Raw genomic sequence first — 27,526 nt, 5'->3', positions numbered from 1 at the left:
ATATACATTCTTTTATATGGCTTATTAGATTAGAAGCTAAATGCTAGTCACTATCATGTACGTTTGGGATATTCTTTCCCTGGGTGGGGGCAATCAGATCAATTTGGTACACTTCAGTTCAGCTTATATATACTGTCTCTAGTGGGGTAAGCTCTGGGATTCATACGAGGAAGGGGTATAAATATAAGCCAATAGTAGTGAGAAACCTCTCCTTTTTAATCTTCTCTAACTAGGCAAATTCTACAAGGTACTAGATGAGCATCCATGTATTTCTGAAGAATTCAAAAGTCTTTCTGTCCAGGGGCCAGAGAATGTCCTCTGCACAGGCCATATCTGAATTAACATGAACAAAAATAAATGAAAATAATGCAATCAAACAAAAAAATATCTGTCCATCAGGAAGATAATTTACCAGACAGATACAGTATTAGGCAGGCTGACAGGGAATACCCAGACAGGAAATCCTGGGTTACCCCCCAAAGACAGAGTAAGTGTGTGCTGACAGCACCAGTAAAGAAAAAAATCACCAAAAAAAAAAAAAAAGTTTTGGGAAAGATGTAATATCTGGATCTCAAAAATAAATTAGACATGACAGGAAAAATCATCTTTGTTGGACTTCCTTCTTACACTCTCTTTATGCTTAAGTATTTTTTTTAGTCTGAATTATATAATACTTTGACTGCTTAGGCATTCTAAAAGTCTTATCCCAGCCCTATACAGATAGAATCTTTTTTACTGAAAATACTTTAAGTATCTTCCCAACTTCCAAAATAACTTTGGTATAAGAATTGTTTATATCTATTTCATGATTGGATTGTTTGTTGTACTGGGTGTTATTCTGTATGTTGACATATTGAACACCAATAAAAAATAAATTTATTAAAAAAAAGAATTGTTTATATCTAAACTCAAAATGATTTAATGAACAATTTAAAGTACAATTTAAAAACTTCACAAAAAATAATACACAGGGCCCATATTATGTCATATCTTTGTCAAGGTCTTTAAGTTATGGAAACTCTCCTAAAATACCAAGTGGCTCTCTGAAGACACCAAGTCGTTATCTTTTGTGAAATTTGGGAAAATGATGGGGAATCTAGAAACAAATTCTAAGTTTCCTTTGGAATATAACAGTAATCACAATAATGACAGCTAACATTAATTAGGCAATAAAATTTTTCTAGACATATTGAGTATTTTTATGTATCATATTGAATTATTACAACAATCCCATAAATTAGTTACTTTTTTTTTTTAAGGTTTTATTTATCTATTCATGAGAGACACAGAAAGAGAGGCAGAGACCTAGGCAGAGGGAGAAGCAGGCTCCCTGCTGGGTGCTTGATACAGGACTCCATCCCAGGACCCCAGGATCATGCTCTGAGCTGAAGACAGATGCTCAACCACTGAACCACCCAGGCACCCCCCATAAATTAGTTTCTATTATTATCTTAAAACTCAGGGTCTGAGCACTTAAGAGTAATTTGCCCAAGGTCATATACTAGAGCTGAAAGTAGAACCAAATCTGAGTCCAGAGTCTGCAATTTTAACAATTATGTTTTACTGGGAAAGGGTGGGCTGGTATGGTTTTTGAATAAATAAGGCAATTATCGCCTTCTGCAACAGAATGTCATCTTTGACTGGAGGACAAAAACTGATTGACTGAATTCCTTTCACCAACTCTGCTGCAAATGTCTTGCTATTACCACACTATTAAAGCTCCTTTGATATGCTGACATAAAATTCAACAAGGTAATTATAATTGAATTCTAAAGTGTCTTATAAATTTCTAGCTCTCAGAGAAAGAAGTGCAAATTGAAATGCAGCAGTTTCTTTTCTTAGTCAGTATACTATAAAAACTTTCTAATAATTCAATTCTATGTTTAGGTATCTCCACGGATGTTATTCTGGTAAGAAGTATTTTAAGAAAAAGGCTGGCATCATTTTGACAGAAAACAGGTTTTAACTTTCATATCATCCAACTTGTATGAATGAAAACAACTTTATATGTTACTGGAAAGAGTGCTATGACAGCAAAATTAAGTAGATTATAAGAAAAGTAAAGAAACAAAATCAAATTAACAACAACAAAGGATGGGAGGAGAGAATCAGAGTTCCTTACGGAAGTCTTTTTTTGTGTTCAATAATCTATAATGTGTCAAAGCCTATAAATTTGAATTATGCTCAATTTAAAGATAAAAACAGACTTACCTTTAGGAGAGCCAAGGCTACATGAAAGATTATATTCAAACCCTGAAATAGAAAAAGACTCCAAATCAATACAGCCATATATAATCACTATTTTACTAAGTATTTTCCCATACATCTCTAATAAAATCCATGGTTGCTTCCATCTTCACATAGAGTAATAATTAAACCATGAGATTTTTTTTGAAAGGCATCTTCCTTCTCTACGAGGCTTCCTGCAAATTTCTGGTGTTACCTAACTAATGTTCACATAAAATTGCTGGTCTTACAATAAATTATTTTCCCTTAATTCTCCAATAAATTATTCAATAAACTTTTTTTCCTTCAATTTCTGGATTATCTTCATGGGTCTAAGGCTTGTGAAAGTGAAGTTCTTTGATCAACATACTAGTGATGCAGAAGTCTAAAATTATTAACTGAAATTCCTAATCCCAGTATGTATATTTTGGTTAAGTGGCCAGCAATAGACAAAACAATACAGTGTTGCTGATAATTGGGACAGATTATATGAGGGCAGTTATAAACATCACACAGACCAAGCCAACCAGGTGCCCAAAATACTCCTTTTTTTTTTTTTAAGATTTTATATATTTATTCATAAGAGACACACAGAGAGAGTTTCTACTATTTGTTCTTATTGTGCTTTCAAGTAGTATTTGTACAACTAGAGGTGTGTTATAAGGGGCTATCTGCTAGACTGCCTTTTCTTTTTTTTTTTTTTTCTTTGAAAACCAAAGTAATATCTCTTTAGGAATAAACAGCTTGTTAAAAAGTCATATTGGAGTTGAATTTTGAGCTCTGAGTTCAGCCCAGTGACTCCAAAGAGCAGTTGAGATGTTAAGTTCAAAATATAGGAAATCTTAAATGCTCAAGATGACAGAATCAGAAACAAAGCTGCCATGAAATATGCTGCTTCCTTGCCATGTAAGTCATCGTGCAGGAGAAGAAAGATCTTTCAAGCATGTGTTGACATCTCCCATACGTCCAGGGTCTGTCTATGTGCCCTGTTCATCTTGGTCACAAAGTCTATCTGCCTTTTGGATACAGAGTTGTACCAGATGTATTATGCAAAGCACTTCTAATATACCATCCCTTTCCTGTCTCTAAAATCAGAAATGAGGATTAAGACTAGGTACTCAGGGATCCCTGGGTGGTGCAGCGGTTTGGCGCCTGCCTTTGGCCCAGGGAGCGATCCTGGAGGCCCGGGATCGAATCCCACATCGGGCTCCCGGTGCATGGAGCCTGCTTCTCCCTCTGCCTGTGTCTCTGCCTCTCTCTCTCTCTCTGTGTGACTATCATAAATAAATAAATTAAAAAAAAATAATAAGACTAGGTACTCAGAGTAAATTCCTGTTATAATCTGCCAATCTTTCATGGTGCCTGGGTGGCTTAGTTGGTTAATCATTTGCCTTTGGCTCAGGTTATGATCCCAGGATCCTGAGATTGAGCTCTGCATTGGGGCTTCCCTGCTCATTGGGGAATCTGGTTCTCCCTCTCCCCCTGCTGCTTCTCTAGCCTGTTCTCTCTAATAGATAAATACAATCTTAAAAAAAAAAAACTTGCTGATATTTTCATAGTCAACTACCTAAAGTATGATTTAATTGTAGAAGGGATGAATAAACATAAAATATTTGGTTGGAGGTCTGCGGTTTACTCAGATAATTCTTTAAGAAACCAAAGCAGCATGACGTATAACCAGGCCAGGAGACAAAACCGAATCAGCACAGTTCATTAGCACACCAAGCAATGAGTCTGGACTTGTTTTGATCATAATTTACCACTTAGAGAAAAGAAGACTATTGTAGATGAAGAAGCTTGGGTTATAATTAAGCAAAATTTTCTTTCCTTTTTTTTTTTTTTTAGATGTCATTTTTAAGTAATCTCTACAGTGAATGTGGGGCTCAAATCTAAACCCTGAGATCAAGAGTGGCACATTTCACTGACTGAGTCAGCCAGGTGTCCCCCAAATTCACTTTCCTAATCTAAATTTGGGCCCTCATTTACTAGTTGCTGCCCACTGCTGCCAAAACCTGCAGTCCAAACCTGTTGCCCTATTCCACTCCCCTCCCCACATCACAGCTGCTTGGTAGTGGTGAACTGTTACAACCAGAGTGCTTATCAACCTGGCATTAGGCCCAAGTCCACAATGTCTCTGGATCTTGTTTTTCTAGTCACTGCTCAAAATGTGAACCCCTCTTGTCTCCAGTTCTCTAATCCTTATAATGCTCTTGGTCCTTTCTTCTAAGTAAGATTCCCACTCCTTCCCTCCTAAGTCCCTTCAGGATGCTTTGGAAATTCCACTCCATGTTCAACCAACTCTGCTATATTCTCAATCTTCTTGCTTTCACAGGGAGAGTGAAATTTCACTGATTCTCATAACAACCTCTATTGTGATTCCCATTTTTTGGAATGTGAACTTGACTAGCCTAAGGTTATATATGTATTTAGTTGAAGGCTAGGATCCCCCAAGACTCCTAATGTCTGGTTTAAGGTCATTTTCCTTAAAAATTATACCATTTATACCACTCAGTGCTGGTATAACATACATAGCTAAGAGTTTATTTGAGGACAAAAATTTATGACATTTATTCTTTTTCTTACGGACCCAATGAGGCCAGTTATAAAATCATCAAATTATAGTAAAAAGCTCTTCTTCAATGATCTCAAAGTCAAGTGAGCTACGAGAAACATGAAGAACTTAGAAATTAAAAAGAAATTAAAATTTTAAATTTTAAATTAAAATTAAAAAAATTAAATCGCCAAAATAGCACCAACACCACAAAAATGTATTCAAATTTTTATTTTATGTGCACTTTGAATTAGTTTGGGGATATGATTTTTATAGTTTATAGGTATCAGAAGTAGTAAACTGAAAGAAAAAGTGTGTGGTAGATAGGATTAGAGACAAATAGCCTACAGAGACAGTTGTCAGAATTAAAATATTAAATCTGACAGAAATAGAAACTGTACTTTCCTAAAAACTATAAAACATATAGTTGTCTGGGCCCATTTAGTGGAGCCAATAATCCTTCTATAGTTTGTTACTTCATAATGATAATCCAGCAATGTTAATGAGTGTTTACATCGTGTTCAAAAATATTCTGCTTAAAAAAGGAAGCATAGCATGTGTTTTAAATAAAAAGGAGATAATTTTTAGTTTGGAAAGCTAAAGCAAGACCTTTCAGTTACCAGAAACAATTTATATATGTAACCTCTTTTGACTGGTACATGGCAACAAGATATTAGTACATCTGCTAATTGAAGCTCTGGACATTCCCTATAAAAATAAAGAAGACTTCACAAACCTTAAACTAAAATAGAATAGTGTGGCCTGACTATGCAGACAAGATACTTTCAAACCTCTTAAGTTGTTGGAAATCAGGAAAAACTTGGTATTCTATCAAGTTCCTTATTTCACTAGTAAATATATCTTGATTTCTTAAGAGGAGAATAAAGAAGGCAACTTTAGTTGGATATTTTCTTTTAAATGAGACTTATTCTCATTTGGAAATATAATTAGAGGTATCCTTAAATTATGGAAACCTTCCACAGGCCAACACTTGGCCAGTTTAAAAGTGCAGTACCACACACAGATTGGTTTTAAGATGGCAATGTCAATCTTAAAACCTCTTAGCCAACATGAAGTGAATTATTAGGGAACAACTCTTCACTCTTCCAAGCTTTTATGAACTAAATCTGTTGTTACTTTATTATCCATCCACTCCTACACAATCCAACCTTTGACTAATTGAACTGAAATATATTTGTTGAAATATTTTTTTTTTAAAGATTTACTTATTTGAGAGAGAGAGAATGGCAGATGGGGAGGGAGAGAATCTTAATCAGACTCTACACTGAAGGTGGAGCTTGACTTGGGGCTCTTTCCCATGACCCTAAGACCATGACTTGAGCCAAACCAAGAGTCAGACACTTAACCAACTGTGCCACCCAGGTGCCTCTGAAATACATTTTAAAAAGAATAAGATGTCATACATTTTCAAGATGCCTCCCCTTTTTAGGAATATGTAATCTGTAGCAGTTTTGTTGAGTACAGAGGGGTAAACAAATGTTCCTAATTGGACTCAAAGAGTAAAACATTTGGAGAACTATTAAGACTAAAAATAACACGTAAATATATTGTTATGGGTACTTATTATTTATGGTACAAGGTCTAAGTCCAAGCAGAAGATAATAAATAAGAGCCAACATCCACTGAATATTTCCATGTACCAAGAGCTGAGCTAATCACAATGAAAACATGTCCTTATTAAATCCCACAATCCTAAATTCCACTTTCATTCCATCCAAATTGAGACATAGTCAACGTAAATTCCCCAAGGTCACACAGCTATTAAGTGGATTTTAAACTAAGGCAGACAATTCTAGAAGTCATTCTCTTAACCACCAAGTTAGAGAAAATGGCCCATTAAAGAAATGAATAAATCCTTTATTTGGGGTTATTTAACATGCCCTCTAATTCCTAAGGGGTTAAAGTGATTTCTTCCATTTGAAGTGAATTTTGAAAGCAGAGAGTAGAAAGATAATATGTGACTTCTACCTCATATCAAAAAACACTGACAAAGAGCAGCTGACTGCTGCAGGATGTGAGGCCGTACAAACCTAGCATGCTGTGGTAAGAAAGGGTCACCACCATCCTCCAGGGACAACAGATGGAGCTCATGACATGACTCCTTAACCGATGGGGAAGCTGCTGTTTCAAAACTGTCACAGCCTGGCAAAATCTTCACTTTGAAAAACACCTAAAAGTAATTGTCCCAAATTAAATAATTGCTCCAAAAGTGCAGATCATCGTGTTCCTGGGTAGGCCAACAAGTGAGCGCCCACAATCCTGCATGAAGAAAGGCTGACAGCAGAGCACTCATTGGAACAAAGACACTGAACATTTGGCTCTGATGAGCAGACAACTGTGGCTCAGAGGGGGCTGCCAGATTGAGTGAGAAGCTGTCATAAACTATGCTGACAGCACCCAGAGCAAATGCTCAAGAGGTAGTGCCCAACAGTGCCAAGTGTGCATCAGGGCCGGGGTCCTGAGGGATCCAAATAAAAGGGAAACACATAGTATGTGGAAATGGAAATCCTAACAAGGGAGTGAAAAGTGATCAAATCAGAAGTGGCCAAGGTAAACAGAGCTGGCTCACAGACAAAAGTAGTTAAATCTAGAGGGAATGTGTGCTGCCTTTTCTGAACCGACCAACATAGGACTTGTCTTCCTGGGAAGGGGTGATGACTACATGAAATAGTATATAATGAGCATATCAAAGGAACTGAACTAAATATTCAATAAATGCTGGCATATATTATTAGGTTTGCATATTTATTGCTTGTCATGTCTGGCAATATAGACAAATCGATTGATTGATCCATCAATCGAAATAGATAATTTTTTTTTCTAGAGAAGAGGAGAGGAGTGGGGAGGAGCAGAGGGAAAGAGAGAAGGCTCCCTGCCCAGCACAGACCCTGAGGCAGGGCTTGATCTCACAATCCTGAGCCAAAATCAAGAGTGTGATGTTTGGGACTTCTGGGTGGCTAAGTGGGTTGAACGGCCAGCTCTTGATTTCAGTTTGGATCATGATCTTAGGGTCCTAGAATCGAGCTCCTCATCAGGCTCTGCACTCAAGTGTGGAATATGCTTGAGGATTTTCTCTTTTCTTCTCCCTCTGCCCCTTCCCTCACTCACGCTCTTTCTCTCAAATCTTCAAAAAAATAAAGTTAAAAAATGGGAAAAAAAGAATCAGATGCATAACCAATTGAGCCACCCAGATGCCCTTTTAGATGGATTTTTCACTTAATTCTCTCAATAATTCCATGGCTTATGTCACTGCCACAATTTTAGAGATGAGGAAACAGAGGCCCAGAGACATCACTCTGTTAGTAAATGGTAAAGCCAGGACTAGAACTTATGTCTGTCAGACAAAAACCAAACAAAACCAAAAAAGCCCCAACTCCATAGCTTTTTCAGTAATTTCATCTCTACTGTAAATTCAGTAAGAGTCTAAAAAAAAAAAATTCAGTAAGATTCTGGTTAGCTATCTATGATGAATTAAGAATGGTCATAATTCTTTGACATTTCTCCCATTGAGAGGTAGGGTCTTTGTCCTCTCCCTTTGAATCGGGGCAGGCTATGCTACCGCTTTGACCAACAGAATATGGTGGAAGTGAAGTTATGCTCATATTCTGGGCCCAACCCTTAACAGTACAAGCTTCTGTGCCCCATCTCCTGGAGTGCTCCCTCCAGAAGGCTAGCCACATGTAAGTACAGTTATACTCAGACCCCGTGCTCTAAGAAGCCAAACAAAAAGGAAAGGGCCTTCAAGGCCAGATGACATCCATAAGAAACAGAGGCCAACGATCACCCAGGTACCAGATATGTGAATGAAGAAGTAATCTTGAAAGTGAATCCTCCACCTTCAGGTGCCTCAGTTGTGGGTCAAAGATAAACCACACAGCTGAATCCTTCTGAAATTCCTGACTTACGGAATTGTGAATAAAATAAATGGCTGTTTTAGTTTTTAAAAACCTTTCATTTTGAAATAACTTCAAATTTAGAAAAAATTTGCAAAAGTAGTGCTAAGAATTTCTGTGTACCTTTAACTCAACTTCATCAAATGTTAACATCTTACATACCACAGCACAACTATCAAAACCAAGATAATAGTACTCAAATTTTGTCAAATGTCCCGCTACTGTCCTTTCCTGGTCTAGAATCCAATCTTGGATCATATATTACATTACGCTGTCATGTCTCCTTAGTCTTCTTTCATCTACAATAGATAGCAGATGAAACTCTTTGTCTTTGATGAACTTGATATTTTTGAGAAGTACAGGACAGTTATTTTGTACAATGTCCCTCAATTTGATTTGTCTGCTGTTTCCTTATGATTAAATTTAGATTATGTATTCTTGGCACAGATAACAGAATCAATGTTGTGTCAATATATCACATCAGGAGACTATATAATATGTCTCATCCCAAAGTCATTGTTTTAAAGTCACTCAGGTTTGGTACGGCTTCTAATGCACATCAGGTAACCAGAACAGAATCTTTTTGGGCTTCTCTTTGGGTAAGATAAATCTCTTACTTCTGTAGTCTGAAAAATAACACATTTTACCATGGAAAGAAGAAAGGGACAGTAATTACCATGCAAATATAAAGAAGTACTGGCTGTTCTTAAACACAGAGGCCTAATAGCAAGAATACTGTAACACATTAGCCAAAAGGTATTTTACTTTATTCTCATTCTTATATTGTAAACTCTTTAAAAATTCTATCTTTTAGGTTGACAAAATAATGGAGTTTGATGGAGTACCCAGTAAATAATGTGGTATTTTAGGTTTGGGTATTTGTTTACGGATGTCCGCTAGAGGTCAGGATTGCAACACTGGAAACCAAGCTGAAACTTAAGATTTCAGGGGCCTTCATAACAGCCTAGCATATAAATTCAATTAAGTCATAATGTTTTAAAACCCTTAAAGCTAAGTCCTCCCTTATATCTACTACCCATTTACTAATATATAAAATATAACAAAACTTTCATGATTGCAATTTTCCATTTCCTCCAGTTTTATTATGTTTTGCATTTTTATTATAGATTCATTTGCTTTTTCATGAGTAGGAGAAGGAATCCAAGAATATGAGGGGATAAACATATGAATGCATCTGTGTTATAGGCGTTATAGTTATAGGCGTTTTTGTTTTTTGTTTTTTTAAGATTTTATCTACTTATTCATGAGAGAGAGAGAGAGGGAGAGGGAGAAGCAGGCTCCCCATGGGGAACCTGATGTGGGACTCAATCCTGGAGTCCGGGATCATGACCTGAGACAAAGCCAGATGCATAACCACTGAGCTACCCAGGTGCCCCATGTAGGTGGTTTTTTTTTTTTATCTTTGCTTGACTTGCATTTGTTTTTATAAGTGAAATACTACATAAAAGTATACCTACAAAGTCTGATTCCTTAATTATGAGTGACCCTGGGAAAAATACTTAGTGATTTATGAAATCTGAATTAAATAAACCTTTTGAAATAAAGGAGAGTTGGGCAGCCTGGGGGGCTCAGCGGTTTAGCGCTGCCTTCAGCCCAGGGCATGATCCTGGAGACCCATGCATCATCAGGGCTTCCTGCATGGAGCCTGCTTCTCCCTCTACCTGTGTCTCTGCCTCTCTCTTTCTCTCTGTGTCTCTCATGAATCAATAAATAAAATCTTTAAAAAACAACAACAACAACAAAGGAGTTAAAATAAGAGAAACAAGTCAAGTTACAGGTTTTGACAAATATTTATCAAATCTATGTGCTAGGCATTCTGAAGATTACTTAGTATATACACTTATTTGTATGTTTACAATGATGGATAAATCATTTCCCCAACAAGGGACTCCCAAACTAGGACTGGAAATAAAAATATAAGTAGGTAACACATTACCCCAGGCTAACAGGGGAGAGGTGTGAATAGGAGAGTACTTTATAGTTCCTACAGAAGATGCCTTATTGGTAATGAACATTGGCAATCACCCTTCTGTTCTCGATCCCTTTACGTCATGATGAGTCTCAGATTATACGGTCTTCTGGCTATAGTTATCAGTCAACCACCACAGCTGTGGGCATGTTTTTGATGCCCTTCATAAAAACAGACTTCCACCAATTCCTATCAACTGATCTTGATCCTCCCTTTACTCCAATCTCCTGCTAGAGTTTCCATTGACCCAAATCACTCGGAAGCCAAAAGGTACCGGAGCCTTGTTATTAGAGTTTTGTACCAATACCGTTTTTTTTTTTTCCCCAATGAAAATGCTCTTTAAAAATCCCGGAACACATTAATCTAAATTCAACAAATATTTATAGAACACTAGCTATGTATTCAGCATGGCATGGAGGTGTTTTGAAAATTTTAAAGAAATATGTTTTTTAAAAATTAATACAATTGGGGAGGAAGTCATATGAAAAGGTTAGAGAACAGAGCAATACTCAGTACAATATGTCAAGTCACGTTTTTGGGACTCCTCATAATTACACACCTGTAGAAAAATGAAACAGGCAATCCAAATGAGCAGGAATAGCTTGAGTAAGAGTAGTGTGAAATCTTCTCTAGAACTTGACCTAATTACAATTGATGAACTAAAACAAGGCAACAATGACAACTAAGGTTTTCCCTTTGGAATGCTAATCCAGGGAATCCCAACCAGAAGATTTAGACCTACAGGTAAATTTTGTAAAGCCCTCTTTGATAACTCTCTTAGCTGGCTGCTACCACATCATGTACTATCTTCTAAATGATCTGACACCTTTCCATGTCACTTTTCTTCATGGTGTATGTAGGGATTTCATTGGTGGTATCCACTCCCTACAAACCCTATCCTTCTTAGTGATCTCAGAGCTGTGGGGAAATGTAAACTAGGTTCTTCTCAAGGAGCTCCCCCAATATTAGACCATGCCCCGAACCTCTGCACCTTACTATATGATATTTTCTCTACTTGGAAATTCTTCTCTCTTTAGATATTCTCTTTTTCTAGGTCTGAGATGAGATGCTAATTCCTCTGGGGAGGTTTTCTTGGTGTTCATGACTGGGTTAGGTACCCCTTATTAGGGCTCTTTAAAAGCATCCTAGACTCTCCATCTCACAGCACTCATCCACTGCTGTGTAACTACTCATTTACCTGTCTACATTTCCCTGTAAGTTACATGAGGGCAGGATCCTGCCTATGTCTTTACTGGTGCATTTCCATCACTCAGGACACTACCTGCAATAGAACAGGTGCTCAGTATTAGTTGAATGAACAGGGAGACAGAACATAAAGACTCCTAACTCTGGGAAACAAACTAGGCATGGTGGAAGGGGAGGAGGGTGGGGGGTGGGGGTGAATGGGTGACAGGCACTGAGGGGGGGCACTTGACGGGATGAGCACTGTGTGTTATTCTGTATGTCGGCAAATTGAACACCAATAAAAAATAAATTTATTATTAAAAAAAGAACAGATGAAATGAATAGGATTGATGTGATCAAGGAAACAGGGCTTTAATGAGAATTAAAAATCATGAAATGATAGGGTGCCTGTGTGGCAGTCAGTTAAGCATCCAACTCTTGGTTTCAGCTCAGGGTTGTGAGACTGAGCTGGGCACAGGGCTATGTGCCCAATGGGGAGTCTGCTTGAGATTCTTTCTCCCTCTCCCTCTGTCCCTTCTCCTCTCACTCTCAAATAAATAAATCTTTTTAAAAAATCATTAAATGTTCCTCAAACTGGTTTCTTTCTATAATTTCTTGATATTAACTACATACTTTTTTTGGTTGTTGAGCCTCATTTTCAGGTTATTTGGAGAGGTAAACAAATTATGTTCCATTCTTTCTTAAATATGAAAAGTGAGCTCCTGAACAGTAACATTAAAATTCAGACATATTATCTTTTATCTTCTTCTATCCCAGGAGCTTCACTACCTCTTTCCAAATCTGAAAATGGGGGTATAATGCATTAGGGTGATGTGCTTTAGGAAAAGAAAATCAATCACACATTTACTACTATCTTCAGACATAAGCAAAAGCTATCTTTTAAGTACTTCCAAAGACCAATCATAGGGGAGAAAACCGAAAAACAACTCAAGAACATGCAGTCAAGTACACAGTTGAGGGGATTTAACAGCCTCAATATATTGTATATAATTTGCTTGGTGATGGGCCCATGAAAGGTGGCAACTAGACTAACACACCAGGAAATGCTCTGGATCATCAATTCTTACCCATCCAAGGATAAAGACCTGAGGTTTGTGTTATGAGGGGAAACCATTAATGAGTGTATTCATCTTTTGTGCCCTCTCTTTCTTCTGTCCTCACTGGGTATGTGGGTAAGTGTTAGTGAAGCTTAAACACTAGGGACAACAGGGCAGAAGTAACACAGGAGCTCCAAAAACATGAAAGAAAGTTATTGTTGTTTTGGGTTTTTTTCTGAGAGGGAGGGAGGTGTGGGACAAATGTAAAGGGAGAGGGATAGACTCTCAAGCAGGCCCCCCAATCAGTGCAGAGCCTGCAATGGGGCTTGATCTCACAACCCTGAGCTTATGACCTAAGCTGAAATCAAGAGTCAGACACTTAAACCCACTGAGCCAGCAGGCGCCCCTGAAAGAGAGTTTAAAATGTTAAATCAGGTAAACAGCTCCACAGTTGACAGCCATGTCTCTTTGAAGGTATGACAAGGATGTTACTAATTTTAGAAACTCACAATTTTTTTGTTAATCACCAGATGGGATTTTTTCTTTTTCTCCGTCTCTGTTCCCTGCCACTTAGAACCACTAGCAGCCTGGTCTGAATAAAAAGGGCAGTGGAAACTTCAAGAATTAGGATGATATATGCTGAAAACAGCCAAGGAGCCCAAGTTTCTTCCTGTCTCAGAGATAGGTTCTGTCTACAGAACTACACAGAACTTAGCACCAAAATAAATACACCATTTCACAGTAGCCATTACATGGTAAATATTAAATGCAACCATCTTTATAGTACTTTATTGCAAAGAACTTCTGAGCACACTGTGTAATTCAACCATAACAATATCTGTCAGGTATAGAAGTTGATATTAGTATCTTCATTTTACAAAAAAACCCTCAAATATGCTAGGTGATTTATCTAAATTCACAGCATTAGGACTAGAATGACAAGCTTCCTTCTAACAAGCCCATCTTAAAATTCTTTAAAGTCCACTTATAGCTATTTCATAATATTTAAAATGTTTCTAAAGTTCACCTATGCAAAATTTTTAAAGTCAAACATCAAAACGAAATGTCACTAAATATAATGTGAATTCTATTGCAGTTGTGTGTTCAATTAATTAAAAGTTATAGAATCTAGCTGAAAATAATGATGACAATAGTGACTAATATATTTTTAAGAAATAAGACTCATCTTGTGCTCAGTCTCATCTTTTTAGAAATTGTGGTCAGACAAAAAGAAGATGTTGAATAATCTCTCTGGAACCTACTAATACTGATCATACATTATTTTTAAAAAGCAGACCACATTCAATTCTCTAATGAATAACTCTTCAAGTGTATTCATATAGGTAATAATCCACCAAGAAAAGATAATTGATGCTTCTCTACAGTAGTAAATCCATATATAATACTTTATGTGAATTATGCATGAAATTTTAAGTACTTAAAACTTTGTATTTTATGAATTTAAAAATGAGTGCATAATGATGCAATCAGATAAAATGATAAATAAAAACATGGAAGTTGGGATACATTGCAAGCTAGTCTATATACCCTCATCAGATAATTTGTGAGCAGAAAAAAAGAGTGGTCACTTGGAAAGTTGTTGAAAATATGTAACTTGTACCAAATTTCTCCAGTGTCTTCAGGGATTTATGTCTGTATGTATACATGTATATATTTTATATAGTTGGTATTCTATTTTAAAAGGAAACTATAAAATTGACTATAAAAATCTACAGGAAATACAATTGAATGAGTTAAGCTTAATAAAGATGAAAAGATTTCAAAGTGCTAAAATTTGGCAGGTTAATGGTGACAAAAGAACAGCGTATAATAAAAGCTAAGCAACAGAATTTCAAGTTAGCAGATAAATTTTATGAAACTGGTCACAGGCTGAGTGAAGTAAGTCAATCAGAGAAGGACAAACAGTGTATGTTCTCATTCATTTGGGGAATATAAATAATAGTGAAAGGAAATGAATATAAGGGAAGGGAGAAGAAATGTGTGGGAAATATCAGAAAGGGAGACAGAACATAAAGACTCCTAACTCTGAGCAACGAACTAGGGGTGGTGGAAGGGGAGGAGGGCGGGGGGTGGGGGTGAATGGGTGACGGGCATTGAGGGGGGCACTTGATGGGATGAGCACTGGGTGTTATTCTGTAAGTTGGTAAACTGAACACCAATAAAAAATAAATTTATTAAAAAAAAAAAAGAAACTGGTCACAGAAGAGATTTTAAAGAAAACAAGCTATCAGTTTTATTTCTACTGAAAATCAATATTTACTCATCAATTACAAATGTGTCCTCAAATTTTAACATAAGTACATATTAGTTGCTTGACCAGAAATCACATTCCTTACTAGAAGAGACAATATACGTGCTTTCAAAAATAGTAATAATTTCTAACTGCAATCTGAAAGTTTAATCCTTAAACAAAAAATGTTTATAAAGCAGAAATGATAATTTTTTTAAGTGTAACAAAATCTTCTGATGAGCAATTCACTTTCCTTCAACACTAAAAACAGTTGTAAGTTGAAAAAGTCCTATTTTCCATAGGTTTATGATGTGTCTAACACAGGCATTTTTGCATAGCAATCACAATAATTTAGAATATACTTTTCCTACTTTCAATTCCCCATTCATATACCAGGAATATGTAAAATCTATAACTCTACCAAGGAGTCATAATAATTATCCAGTTTTTAGAAAACAAAAAGTAAATGAGTTTCCAATCTTTTTTTTTTTTTTTTAAGGATTGATTTTAGCAACCGAGAGAGAGAGAGAGAGAGAGAGAGAGAGAGAGTGAGAGAGAGACAGGGAGAGAAGAATGCACAAGTAGGGGGAGGGGCAGAGGGAGAGTGAATCTCAAGTCAACTCCCTGCTGAGCATGGAGTGAGATCTCATGACCCTGAGATCACGACCTGAGTGGAAATCAAGAGTTAGAGGGTCAACCAACTGAGCCACCCTGGTGCCCCTCCAGTCTTTTCAATAAAGTACTATTATTTATGTAGCTAACCATCTTGTGTTAGCAATGAGCTATCATGGAACAAAATGCCCAGTACTTCAGGTACATGAAGTAGTCTAGTCATTTGATGGCTTTAGAATATAATTTAGCTCACTCAAAATTATGTTAAACTGTAAAACGGATGGGAGAGCCTGTTCTTTTATTAGGAGCTGACCCAGAAAAAGGTATCCACCTAAAGCAGGCAGATAATTAAATCACTTTACTGAAAGTTCTTTTCCAAGAAATCCTGGCTTCACTACAAGAAATTGTGATTTCCACAATTCTACCTCCCATAGTGAGGAAGAGATGTCCTCACTTAAGAAAAGATGGAAGAATTAGTTCAGCTAATTTGGTTTGAGATCTAGTAAATGACAAAACAAAAAACCCAAGTTAAAAGTAAGAGCTCTAACAAAGCAAAGAGATTTAATTAGCATAGGACACTGTAGCAAGAGGAATACAGTGGTTGCTGCAAACGTTCTTTAATTGTAAGGAAAAACTCTAGAAGCCCTGTGAAATTCATTCCCATTTAAACATAGTAAATCAAGCCTACTATTAAATAATCTAGAAATTCACTGTAGGGACTCATTAATAATATGAGCCAAAAAGTTTCAGAGCAGGGCTAAAATATCTGTACCATAGTTCTATTTCTGCTACTGACTGGCTTAGGTAAATGTCTCAACCTCTGGGAGTAAGATTCCTAAATAATGAAACAGAGAGGACCAGTTAAGAATAATGAAGAATAATGAAGAATAATGCAGAATAATGCAGAGAGGTCTGTTAAGGGCTCACTTCCCAGGTCCTATTCTGAAAGATTCCAATTCAGCAAGTACAGGATGGGCATGAATATCTATCATATATTGTAGCACCCTCCACCCTACTCCACAAACTCTAATAATATGCTGGCTTTAGGAACCATTGGCTTTCATGTTTTGTTTTTAAGGATTAAGAGAAGCCAAAGAAGAAAAAGTTAGAAATACTGATATAGATCAAACGAAGAAGATCCTTATACAACAAATAAGTTTGTATTTCATTTCCTTATTTCAGAGTCACCATTCTTCCTGTTGCCATTCTGCTTCTGTCGCTGCAACTCATTCCATTGCAATTGCTTGTGATTATTTCCTGAAGGCTTCCTCTCTTTCTAATTGGGACTTAATTTCCCATGCTCCTTGCATCAGGGACCCCATTTCCTTCCTTCAGATGGCTAAATGACCAGGAGAGAAGTTTAGCTTGAGGTAATCACCTCCTGAAACTCTCTGTGATTACAGGTCTTTCAACTTACAACTTAAAATTCTCATGCCCCTCAAAGGAGATTTACTAATGTCCATTTATATTCTGACCATTTTCTACCTACATGTCTTCTATTAAGATTATTGCTACATTCACTTCATGATACTTAGTTGTTTATGCATATTCATTTTCCCAATGAGATGGGAAATCCTTCCAGGCCAGGGACCATGTTTTACCTTGATAATTTCACAGCCAATCTAGAGCTGAGCATATTATAAACACTTAATATTTTTTTTTTATTAATTTAGTTGAGTTGATCCAATTATCTAGGTTATTGGAAATCAGGAAGCTTTCTATCCAAGGGAGGACAATCCATGCTTTATGTTTATAAATGAAATGAGAAGAATTATACGAGAACAAGGTGCTACTTTTCCAAATTAAATGCACTTTTCTTTCTTCCTACTTTTAGAAAAGACTAAAGAAACATATATGATCCAAAGCCATCTGAACAATTAGTAGGAAAGATACAAGAATATAAAAGCATACAAAATAAGCAAAGGTGCTTTGTACTATAAATAATTCTACTTAATTGAACAGCATGAACAGATATCAACCATGACTGGCTTCTAGTAATAGGTTGACCTATGGTGTAAAGAGAGGTCCTGGCATGTGTCCTCAGTTGCAAAGAAGGAGTTCTACAATTCAATAGTCAAGAGGCTGAGCATAAAGATAGCTTTGATATTAGTTCATCTCATCTTGTGCCTCATTTATAATAAATAACATTTGCCTTTCTCCTAAGACCAAGTTTTTGTCTCCTAATTGAGTTCTGGCTCTGAATTCTTATGTTTGCTAAGTTGCTGTCTTGAGAACCTGTTCAATTCTCTAGGCTTTTTAAAAGACGGGGACCTTATTTTACTGTTGCCAGACCCTGTTTAGAAATGAGATCCTGCTTCCCTTTGGTTGGAACTTGAAAACTTTACTGGACCTACCTTGCATTCTGAATATCACCATCTTCTGAGATCCCGACAGTCATGCTTGGTGTTCCAGCTAGGAGCCACTCCTTCTTTCAATATACTAACATTTTCTGCTGAAGGTCAACAACTGTGCTAGGTGATGCAAAGATAAACCACAGTCCTACCCTTGAATATTACATGCTCTAAGCACCTGAAAAGATTCTCCTACCTGACTGGCCACTACTTCAAAGTCCTCCTTTGCAGGATTTTCCACATTTTGTCTACTGATGGGTGCCCCAGCATTCAACTTTTGATCCTCCTCTATTGAATCTCACTTTCTAGGTGACCCCATCAAGTCCTGTGGCTTTAAATACATGCTCTATGTTGATCACTTCTAAATCAACATCTTTAGCCCAACTGTCTCATTTGAATTCATACATATATCCTACTACTTCAAGATCAGATGTCCATATAAGGATCTCAGTCATGTCTAAATCTGAACTCTATATTTTTCCCACAAGCCTGCTCTTCCTCCAATCTTTGCCACCAATGTTAACATGGCAACTTCATTCTTCCAGTTGCTCAAGCAAAAAGCCTTCAAGGTATCATTTCTCTCACAAACCATGACCAACCCACCAGCAGAAATCTTGTAGGATATACTTGCAAAATATATCCAAAACTCAACAATTTCTCATCATCTCCTACCCTAGCCTAAGCCACCATCATCTGTTGACCTGGATTAATACAATAGCCTCCTGGTCTTCCTACCTCTACCTCTTGGTCCTCCATAGTCTATTCTCCACACAGCATCCAGACTTCTTTACAAGAGTCATTAGATCAAAAAATTTCTCTGCTCATTCTTGTTTGTTTTTTTCCCTCTAACTAAATAGCTTCATGAGGTCAGAAACCTGGGCTAATTTCCCCACTGTCTAGAACAGTGTTTGGGAAACTGTAGTGCTAAATAGTTGTTGAATGAATGAAAATGCAACAAAAGAGGTATGTACATGGCAAGGGGGAAGCCCCAAAATAGAAAGATTAGATCCTCTTGGGTAAATAGGGAAAGGCTTCACAAAGCAGTGGATGCTTGAACAAGATTTTAAAGAAAAAACATGTTAAAATGTTGAGAGGAACCCATTGCAAACCAACAGCCTAGCATATGTAAAGGCAGAGAGCAGTGAAGGAGCCCAGTGCACTCAGGAATAGCATGTGGTGATCTGGGAGGGCTGAGACAAAGTGTATGTGAGCAGGGATGAGGACTGAAGCCAGAGGCTTGCTTTGACCCTTGTAACTATCCACATCTTGATCCAAATTATTATCAGTGGCAGAGATATATGGGCAGCAAAAATACACAGAAGGCAGTGGAGTGGGAGTGAGTATGTGGGTGTGGGTTAGGAGACAGATCTGAGCCAGCTTTCCTGAACTAACCTTTCACTTCCTATTAACTGTATGACTCAGAGCAATTACTTATACTCTCTCTGCCTCAGTTTCTTCATAAACAGCACTTACCTCACCAGGCTGTTGTGAGGACTGAGCACTTAGAAACAATGCCTGACACACAGATAAGCACTATATGCCTGAACACAGTATTGTGGTATTAAAGTCCTCAAAACTGAACTTCCTAGAATTTTTATAAGGAATTTCAGTAATTCCAAATCTCAAGAAAGTTACTACATATTTTGATAAAAGTTGACCTACATATTTCTTCTAAAACTTCTTGAAGAAAATTCTTTTAATCAATCTGATCATATCAAAGACTCAAGTCTTAAAAGGAAAAACTTAGGTCACTAGAAAAGGGAAGCAGCTAATACTTTAAGAGAAAAAGACCAAAGGATTAATAACCTTTGCAAACTGATAGAAAGAAGAGGTGCATTTTTTTTTTTTTTAGAAGAGATGCTTATAGTTTCTACTACTAGAAAATGATGGAAGCTGGCTAATTTAGTCTTTGGCATTTGTTCCTTAATCCTTAGTTGGAGTTTTATTTTTTTTTAAGATTTATTTATTTATTCATGATAGACATAGAGAGAGAAAGAGAGAAGCAGGCTCCATGCCAGGAGCCCCAACGTGGGACTCGATCCCGGGACTCCAGGATCGCGCCCTGGGCCAAAGGCAGGCACTAAACCACTGAGCCACCCAGGGATCCCTGTTAGTTGGAGTTTTAAAAAGGCACTTCAATAAAACAGGTTAGTTGTGCTTGACAACACTGGAGGTTTGCTATGGACAGGCCACCTTGCCTCTACCAGGCACCTCAGACAGATGGTGCAGATCACAGGATCTCTGCAGGTGCATCCACTTGGGCCTGGAGATGTCAAATCCCAGCCACAGGAAACAGACACTGATAATAACCAGAGAATCTGAGGAAGATAACCAGGAAGCCAAATATCCCTCCCGTTTCAATGTTTACTGGCTTCATTGTGTGGATCTGCCTTATATCTAACTGCTGTTCTTTTGCTATAATGTAAATTTACTTCCTTTTGTTCGTCCTCAAAGGAAATGGGGAACACCTGGTCACAATTTTTCCATGTCATTGAAGATACTTTTGAAGGTACCCTGTCCAAGGTTAAATAGTCTTAATTCCTTTAATCTATCCTCATCTTTACAAATTGTAAATTCTTTTGTTTTTCAACTATGAATTCTTTCTGAGGCCTTCCTAAATTTCCTAATGTAAGATAAAACTAGATAGTATGCTAAAGAATTACCTTATACTCAGAATATTAAATTTAAGCCCTCATCTTAAACTGCATACTCCTGCTTTGGGCTTTAGATAACCCTTTAGATAAAGGTCTAACAACCTTTCCTGCCTCACTTATACAAGTCCTCTTCATTCTTTCATTCAGTTTTTATCTATTTAAGTAATCTCTTATCATCCAGTTTGGGGCTCCAATTCATGACTCCAAGAGTTGCGCACTCTTCCAACTGAGCCAGCCAGGCACCCCAGCCCTCTCTTTTAAAAAAGGGCTATTGGCTTGAACTACCTGTAGGGCACTTCCCAAGTGTAACAATCCATTATTTTTTATGATTTAAATATAATAGAAACACTTGATTTTCTGGTTTCAAATTAAGAATGGACTGGGTAGATTCACAAAGACATGGCTACCTTTAGGTTCTAGTTTACCACAAGGTGTAACAAGGAAGACACCAACATTACCATGCAGAATCTGGAAACCAAGGCTCCTTTCCAGAATATCATATAGAACCTAGCCTTTTGAAGACTGGAGGAATTTCCAGGTATCTTGCAAACTTAAATGATGGTGAGCTTATGATAAAAGTAAAGATGGTCAGGAATGGTATGGAAAAAAAACTCTCAAATTGAAGATTTAGGGTCAGGAGGTTTTTGTTTTGTTTTACTTTGTTTTCTGGACTAGAAAAAATATTTGCCAAAAAGCACTGTAATCTATTTACCACAAATGTTGAGAAATTCAGGACAGCCCAGGTGGCTCAGTGGTTTAGCCCTGAGCCCAGGGCCTGATCCTTGGAGACCCAGGATCGAGTCCCATGTTGGGCTCCCTGCATGGAGCCTGCTTCTCCTTCTGCCTGTGTCTCTGCCTCTCTCTCTGTGTCTCTCTCATGAATAGATAAATAAAATCTTTAAAAAAAAAAATGTTGAGAAATTCACAGTACTAAAATTCTGAAAAAGTTACCAAAGTAGAAATTTCTTCTCAAGACAACTTAAACAACAGGACAAACATTTATTTTAGAGGGATATCTAAGTATCTGCAAACAGAAAGACAGAGAAATCTGTCTATATAATTCCTAGTGGCCCTCATGACCTTTTAATAGTCTCGAGGCAATACATCTGGGGACAGTGAGCTACACTAGGTAATGGTAGGATGTCTTTAGGGCTACCTAAGGGAAAGTAAGCAGGATGGGTAGTGTTGCTCTTCCACTTAAAATTGAAGGGGTTCAGTCCATTACATTTCTCTCAGAGGCCGTAATTCTGACTTTTGTAATCAAATTCGTATGTCCCCATGCCAAATTTATTTTATTTGTGTTTTAATTCCCTTTAGGACTCTGAAATTGTGTGACTGGGCCAGATGATCCCTCAGGTGAAATCAAAGGCATTCCTTCTCAGAGAATATGTGGGTGGACACTTTATCTTGGTGTACCCCTACTGGTACACTAGAAATGTGAGTATTGAGGTTTAAACACAATCAACCAGTATAGGCAAAAATCCAAACATGAAGAGAAAAGCACTGCAAATGGAATGCACCCAAAAAGGCTTAGTTGAGTCAAGTAATTGCTCTAAAATTTACATTGAGTTATTGAAACTAATTTATTTAGCTTTTCATTTTTTAATGCTGTAAAAATTTAAAGACTATACAAAGGGAAATCGATGGGTAACAAATCACAGATAGAAATAAAAACTGTAGTTGAATTTGGAACTGGTTCTAGCTATATATTTGAAGGTTGCAGTGTGTGGAGGTTATAGGGCTTGAGCAATACATGATTGGCACTTGAATGTAATTCAAGTCTTAACTGCTAACAGTAAAGAATAAGAAATTAATCTGCAATTTCTTCTGGTGAGAGACTCTGGATTCCTTTTCTCCTCTAAAACAGAATGCAGTTCTGATGACTAGCACATGAGAGTAAGTGTGTGAAAAGCAAAACAAGAATCTTCACTAGGTGTTTGTTGTGGTTTAATTGTTCTTCTCTAGGGCCTTGCTACAGAATGTGTGCTCTGTGGAGGCTGTATCAGCATCACCTAAAACTGAGTTAGATGTGCAGACTCTTAGGTTCTGTATTCCAGAACCACAAATAGGAATCTGAACTGGCAATTTAAGTAGGATCATCAAGGGATTCAAATGCATATTAAAATTTGAGACCTACTTGCTAAAGTTCCTTCTAGTTCGAAGAGTTTACAATTGTATAACAATAAAATTTGACTCTTGGGCAGCCCCCCCCCCCCCCCCCCCCCCCCGTGCCTTAGCGGTTTAGCGCCAGTCTTCGGCCCAGGGCATGATCCTGGAGACGCAGGATCAAGTCCCATGTCAGGCTCCCTGCATGGAGCCTGCTTCTCCCTCTGTCTGTCTCTGTCTCTAATAAATAAATAAAAAATCTTTAGAAAAAAAATTGACTCTTGACAAAGGACTCTTTGAAATAAGGTAAAAAAAAAAAAAAAAACTCACTTGAACCTGACATATCATTTTAATGAAAGGAGAGGACTGTACCAGGCATATGACAAATATAATCTCATTCAATCCCACAACAATCCTAAGAGATGGATATTATTATCCTATTTTTACAGAAGAGGAAATAAAGGTGCTAAGAAGTGAAATGATTTGTAGAGGCTGTGCAGCCTGTAAGCCACAGCACCTGGCTAGGAAACCAGGCCTTTCTCACTCCAAATCCAATGCTGCTTCTATACTAATCCAGGAGGGGGATTACAGAGGAGATGCCCAGTGTAGTCATAAAAAAACAAGTAAGAAGGCAGCCTGGGTGGCTCAGCGGTTTAGTGCCACCTTCAGCCCAGGGCGTGATCCTGGAGACCCAAGATCGAGTCCCACCTCAGGCTCCCTGCATGGAGCCTGCTTCTCCCTCTGCCTGTGTGTCTGCCTCTCTCTCTCTCTCTGTCTCTCACGAATAAATAAATAAAATCTTCAAAAAAAAAAAAAGAAAAACCAAGTAAGAACCAACCAGAAAATGTTTACTGATTACTAACTCTGGGCTGAGACCTGAGCTACTCTAAGAAAAAAGGTAAAATATATGAGCAAAAAGCCAAAATTTAGAATAAAATGAGTAAAAATCTTGTGATTCATGCAAATACTAAAGACAACCCAGATTTAAAAAACGATCTTACATAAAAAATAAGCAAATAAACAAAGAACACAAAGTCTCAAACAGGCTATACTTCTGCATTTTCCCATTTTATCTGTTTTTGAATTTTTAAAAGACATTACAGATCTCTTGCGTAGTGGTTCAAAATATAATCTACTTCCGACAAACAGCAGATGGCGCCATGCATCAATGAAAGTGACAAAAATCAAAGATGAAGCTGTCAAAATTGCTATCTTTTAAAAATAATTCAAAGTTTCTAATTATCTTTATAATAGTGGCAGATAATTTAAAAGACTTCATTTTGAAAATTCACTTTAGGAGCAGAAGCTACTTTTCATCCAGCTTTGCTGACCAAAGGAAATAAAAGAAGAAAAAGCCATCTTAATTTGTAAGTCTGTTGCAAATAAATTTATAGACAAAGCTTATTAATTGGGGTACTAACCCTTATTAATCTTAACATAACTCCTAACGTGAAAACTCCAACCGAGGATTTTTCGAAGAAGAAAATTCAAAGGGGAAATTCAAAATGCCAAACTTAAATAAACAAGTCACTTTACAAATTAAGGACATAAAATAATTATATCTTCAATCAATAATGATAATGTGTGGTACTGTCAACTGCAGCTCAAGCAGAATTAAATGTTCTTCCACGAAACTACATCACAATTCTGTTTTTTGACTCCAAACACTTCCAGGCACTGTCCCAGAACATAGAGCAGGCAAGCTATATCAAAACACCGTTAGCATAAGTGAGCCCTTCCAGTCTCTGACATAGCCGGCAAGCAGACAGGACTTCAGAAGCTATTTCATTCTTGGAAACATAAAGCACCTGGACTAAAGCTTTCTACAGAGAGAAAAGAGATTCCATAGACACAGTTTCCATAAAAGTTACAGGAGGAAAATGAAAGGTTAAAAGACAGAAATAAAAAGTGATATAAAAGGTTGTATGTTATTGGTGCTTCCAATGTAGAAGTCTAAGTTCTTCTAAATCTCTTTTTCCAAACAGCTTGTGGGGGAGAAAAGAAGAGACCATGTTTTCAGAAGAAAAAGAAGAAAAAACAACAAAAACTCTTCAAAAAAATTTCCTGCAGGGGATTCCTGGGTGGCTCAGCAGTTTAGCGCCTGCTTTCGGCCCAGGGCGTGATCCTGGAGTTCCAGGATCCAGTCCCACATGAGGCTACCTGTATGGAGCCTGCTTCTCCCTCTGCCTGTGTCTCTGTCCACCCCGCCCCCCCACCCCGTGTCTCTCATGAATAAATAAATATCTTTTTTTAAATAAATAATATCTTTAAAAAAATTTCCTGCAATGTATTTCTCCTTCTCATGCTTTAAACTATTATGTAGTACTTTCAGAAGATGGCAATGTTTTCCATTGTCCCACTCAGATACTTTTTCTGGGTGAAATACAGCAATACTACCCCTTTAGAGTTTAACTTACAGTTAGCTTTGACCTTCAATTACGTAAATTCATTTTAGGTCCAAACCATAAATAAAGGAAAAAAGAAAATCCACTTAGCAAAATGCTTTTTTGCCCTAGGCAGACACTCTTTTTCGATTCAATCCTATTCTACTCTCATCATTTCTCACTGAGCTGTCAGAATCCTTCAAAGAGCCACCTCAGTGCATAACAACCATGGCCTGTATTCTGAAATAGGAATTCATCTACCACCCTTCATCCTCTGCAGACAGTTTTGACTAGCCACCATCAGCTCTTCTGTGGGTAGGAGCCCTTAATTGGTCTGATTTCCTTATCCCCCTTCAATGCATCTACAACAGCTGTAATCATCTCTCAAACATTTAAAGCAGACCATCCATCCATGCTTAAAGGTCATCAGTGGCTTTTTGCATCACTTGGGATGAAATTCCATGTCCTCCTCAATATGGCTGCAAAGCCCTGCTATTATTTGGGTCCACCTACCTCTTGGCCAACTGTTCTCTGTGTTCTGGAAGTTCTGGCTTTCTTTTAGTTCCTCCCACCTAAAAGCCTTACACATGCACTACTTCCCCCCTCTTAAATGGGAATTTTCCTACTCATCTCTCAGATCTCAGCTCTAAATGTCACTTACTCAGAGAGACCATTCTTGAAACCTTATTCTAAAATAGGTTTACTTATTACAAAATCTTGAGGTAGCTTGAACCTTCCCTTCATAGCATTATAATGTAAAATCATGTTTTTGTATTTATTTATTACCTGTCTTCCTATCAGCCTCTCAGCTCCATGGGTACAAAGACAATGCCTTTTCAATTAATCATGGTATCTGTTAGGTCTGGCTTCATGTCAGGACATCTTCATGTTCGATATTTATTAAATAAACGAGTGACTGGAAAAATAAGACATTCCCTTCAGTGAGTATCTCTGGTTCCCTAGGTGTTGAATTGATGAGCTATTAGTTATTATTTTCCTAGAGACAAAAGAGAAAGCCTCATTTTGGAACAACTTGGAAACATATTCTGCTCCTTTTTTGGCTTTCCTGGAATCCTAACAGCTATATGTACTAGTTTGTCTCATATTCGTATCTGGAATTAGATAATCATCCACTTCTCACTCCTTTTCGATGACTTTGAAAATAAATTACTTAGGTGTCCTTTCAATTGCCATATAAACATTTAATTACTTGACCTTTAAAAATCTAGTTATCCTGCCTACAATGCAACACATTAACTAATGTGTTCTATAAATTCTTTTTTCCCCAAGTATAAGAAACCACTTCAAAGAAAAGGCTATAAAAGAAAATCTACTCTAAAAATTGTATATACACTGTATAATGTGTTCCCTCCTCCATAATTCCACAAAAATGTAGAACTGTTAGACAATTTGGCATTATACCACATACTTTAAATGTATACTTACTGCAAAAGATAAAGGCACATGTGCTAGAGGACAGACGCGGAAACCACAATCCAGAACATTAGCAGTTATTCTTAATGTTTCTCATTAAATATATGTCAATTGATATTACACAACTAGTATGGCTCCTTCCAGAATTACCTTTGTAAAGCATCTACTTTATCATGCCTGATTTAAACTTTCTGCAGCTTTCCATTTATGTAACTGTGCTTTCCAAACTATGGTATGCCAAAGCGAAGGTACAGAGAGCTATGTGTTAGAAGAGGAGCCGCCAAAGCAAATATGGTACATTTCCTAGGACAAATTTTTTTTTTTTTTAGGTAAACAATTTATACTCGAACATTTGAAAAAATATTTATATTAAAACAGTTCTGGCTCTATTTGTGGAACAAAATGTAAAATTCAACAATGAAATTTTATTTATTTTTTTAAAAGATTCATTCATTTCAGAGAGTGAGACAGAGAGAGAACAGAGGAGAGGGGCAGAAGGAGAGGGAGAGAGAGAATCTTAAGCAGACTCTTCACTGAGTGTGGAGCCCCACAAGGGGATTGATCTCACAACCCTGAGATCACAACCTGAGCAGAAACCAAGCATCAGATATTTAACTGTGCCACCCAGGTGCCCTCAAAAATGAAATTTTAATATATGATATGCAATTTTATAGAAACTTTGAGTTTGAGAGACTGTTAAACATGTAACAGACACCCAATATGTATCAAAAAGATATCACAGATAGGGGTGCCTGGGTGGCTCAGTTAAGCAGCCTACTTTTCCAGTAGAGCCCCAAGTGGGGAGTCTAT

The 27,526-nt window shown here is 37.2% G+C and overlaps 1 protein-coding gene across 6 annotated transcripts in view; it reads right to left on the bottom strand.

Annotated features, from left to right (window-relative positions):
* RABGAP1L (RAB GTPase activating protein 1 like) overlaps positions 1-27,526 on the bottom strand; it is a 737,000-nt gene that overhangs the window by 219,177 nt on the left and 490,297 nt on the right. For all 6 annotated transcript variants that reach the window (XM_041753512.1, XM_041753528.1, XM_041753506.1 and 3 more), the window contains one exon: positions 2,212-2,253. In XM_041753512.1, the coding sequence (XP_041609446.1) occupies positions 2,212-2,253 (42 nt within the window). The remainder of the gene's footprint in view (positions 1-2,211; positions 2,254-27,526) is intronic.

This window comes from Vulpes lagopus, chromosome 1 (assembly GCF_018345385.1).
Source record: "Vulpes lagopus strain Blue_001 chromosome 1, ASM1834538v1, whole genome shotgun sequence".
Classification (NCBI taxonomy): domain Eukaryota; kingdom Metazoa; phylum Chordata; class Mammalia; order Carnivora; family Canidae; genus Vulpes; species Vulpes lagopus.
The sequence above is the reverse complement of the archived record's forward strand: the minus strand, read 5'-3'. Positions and strand labels throughout refer to the sequence as shown.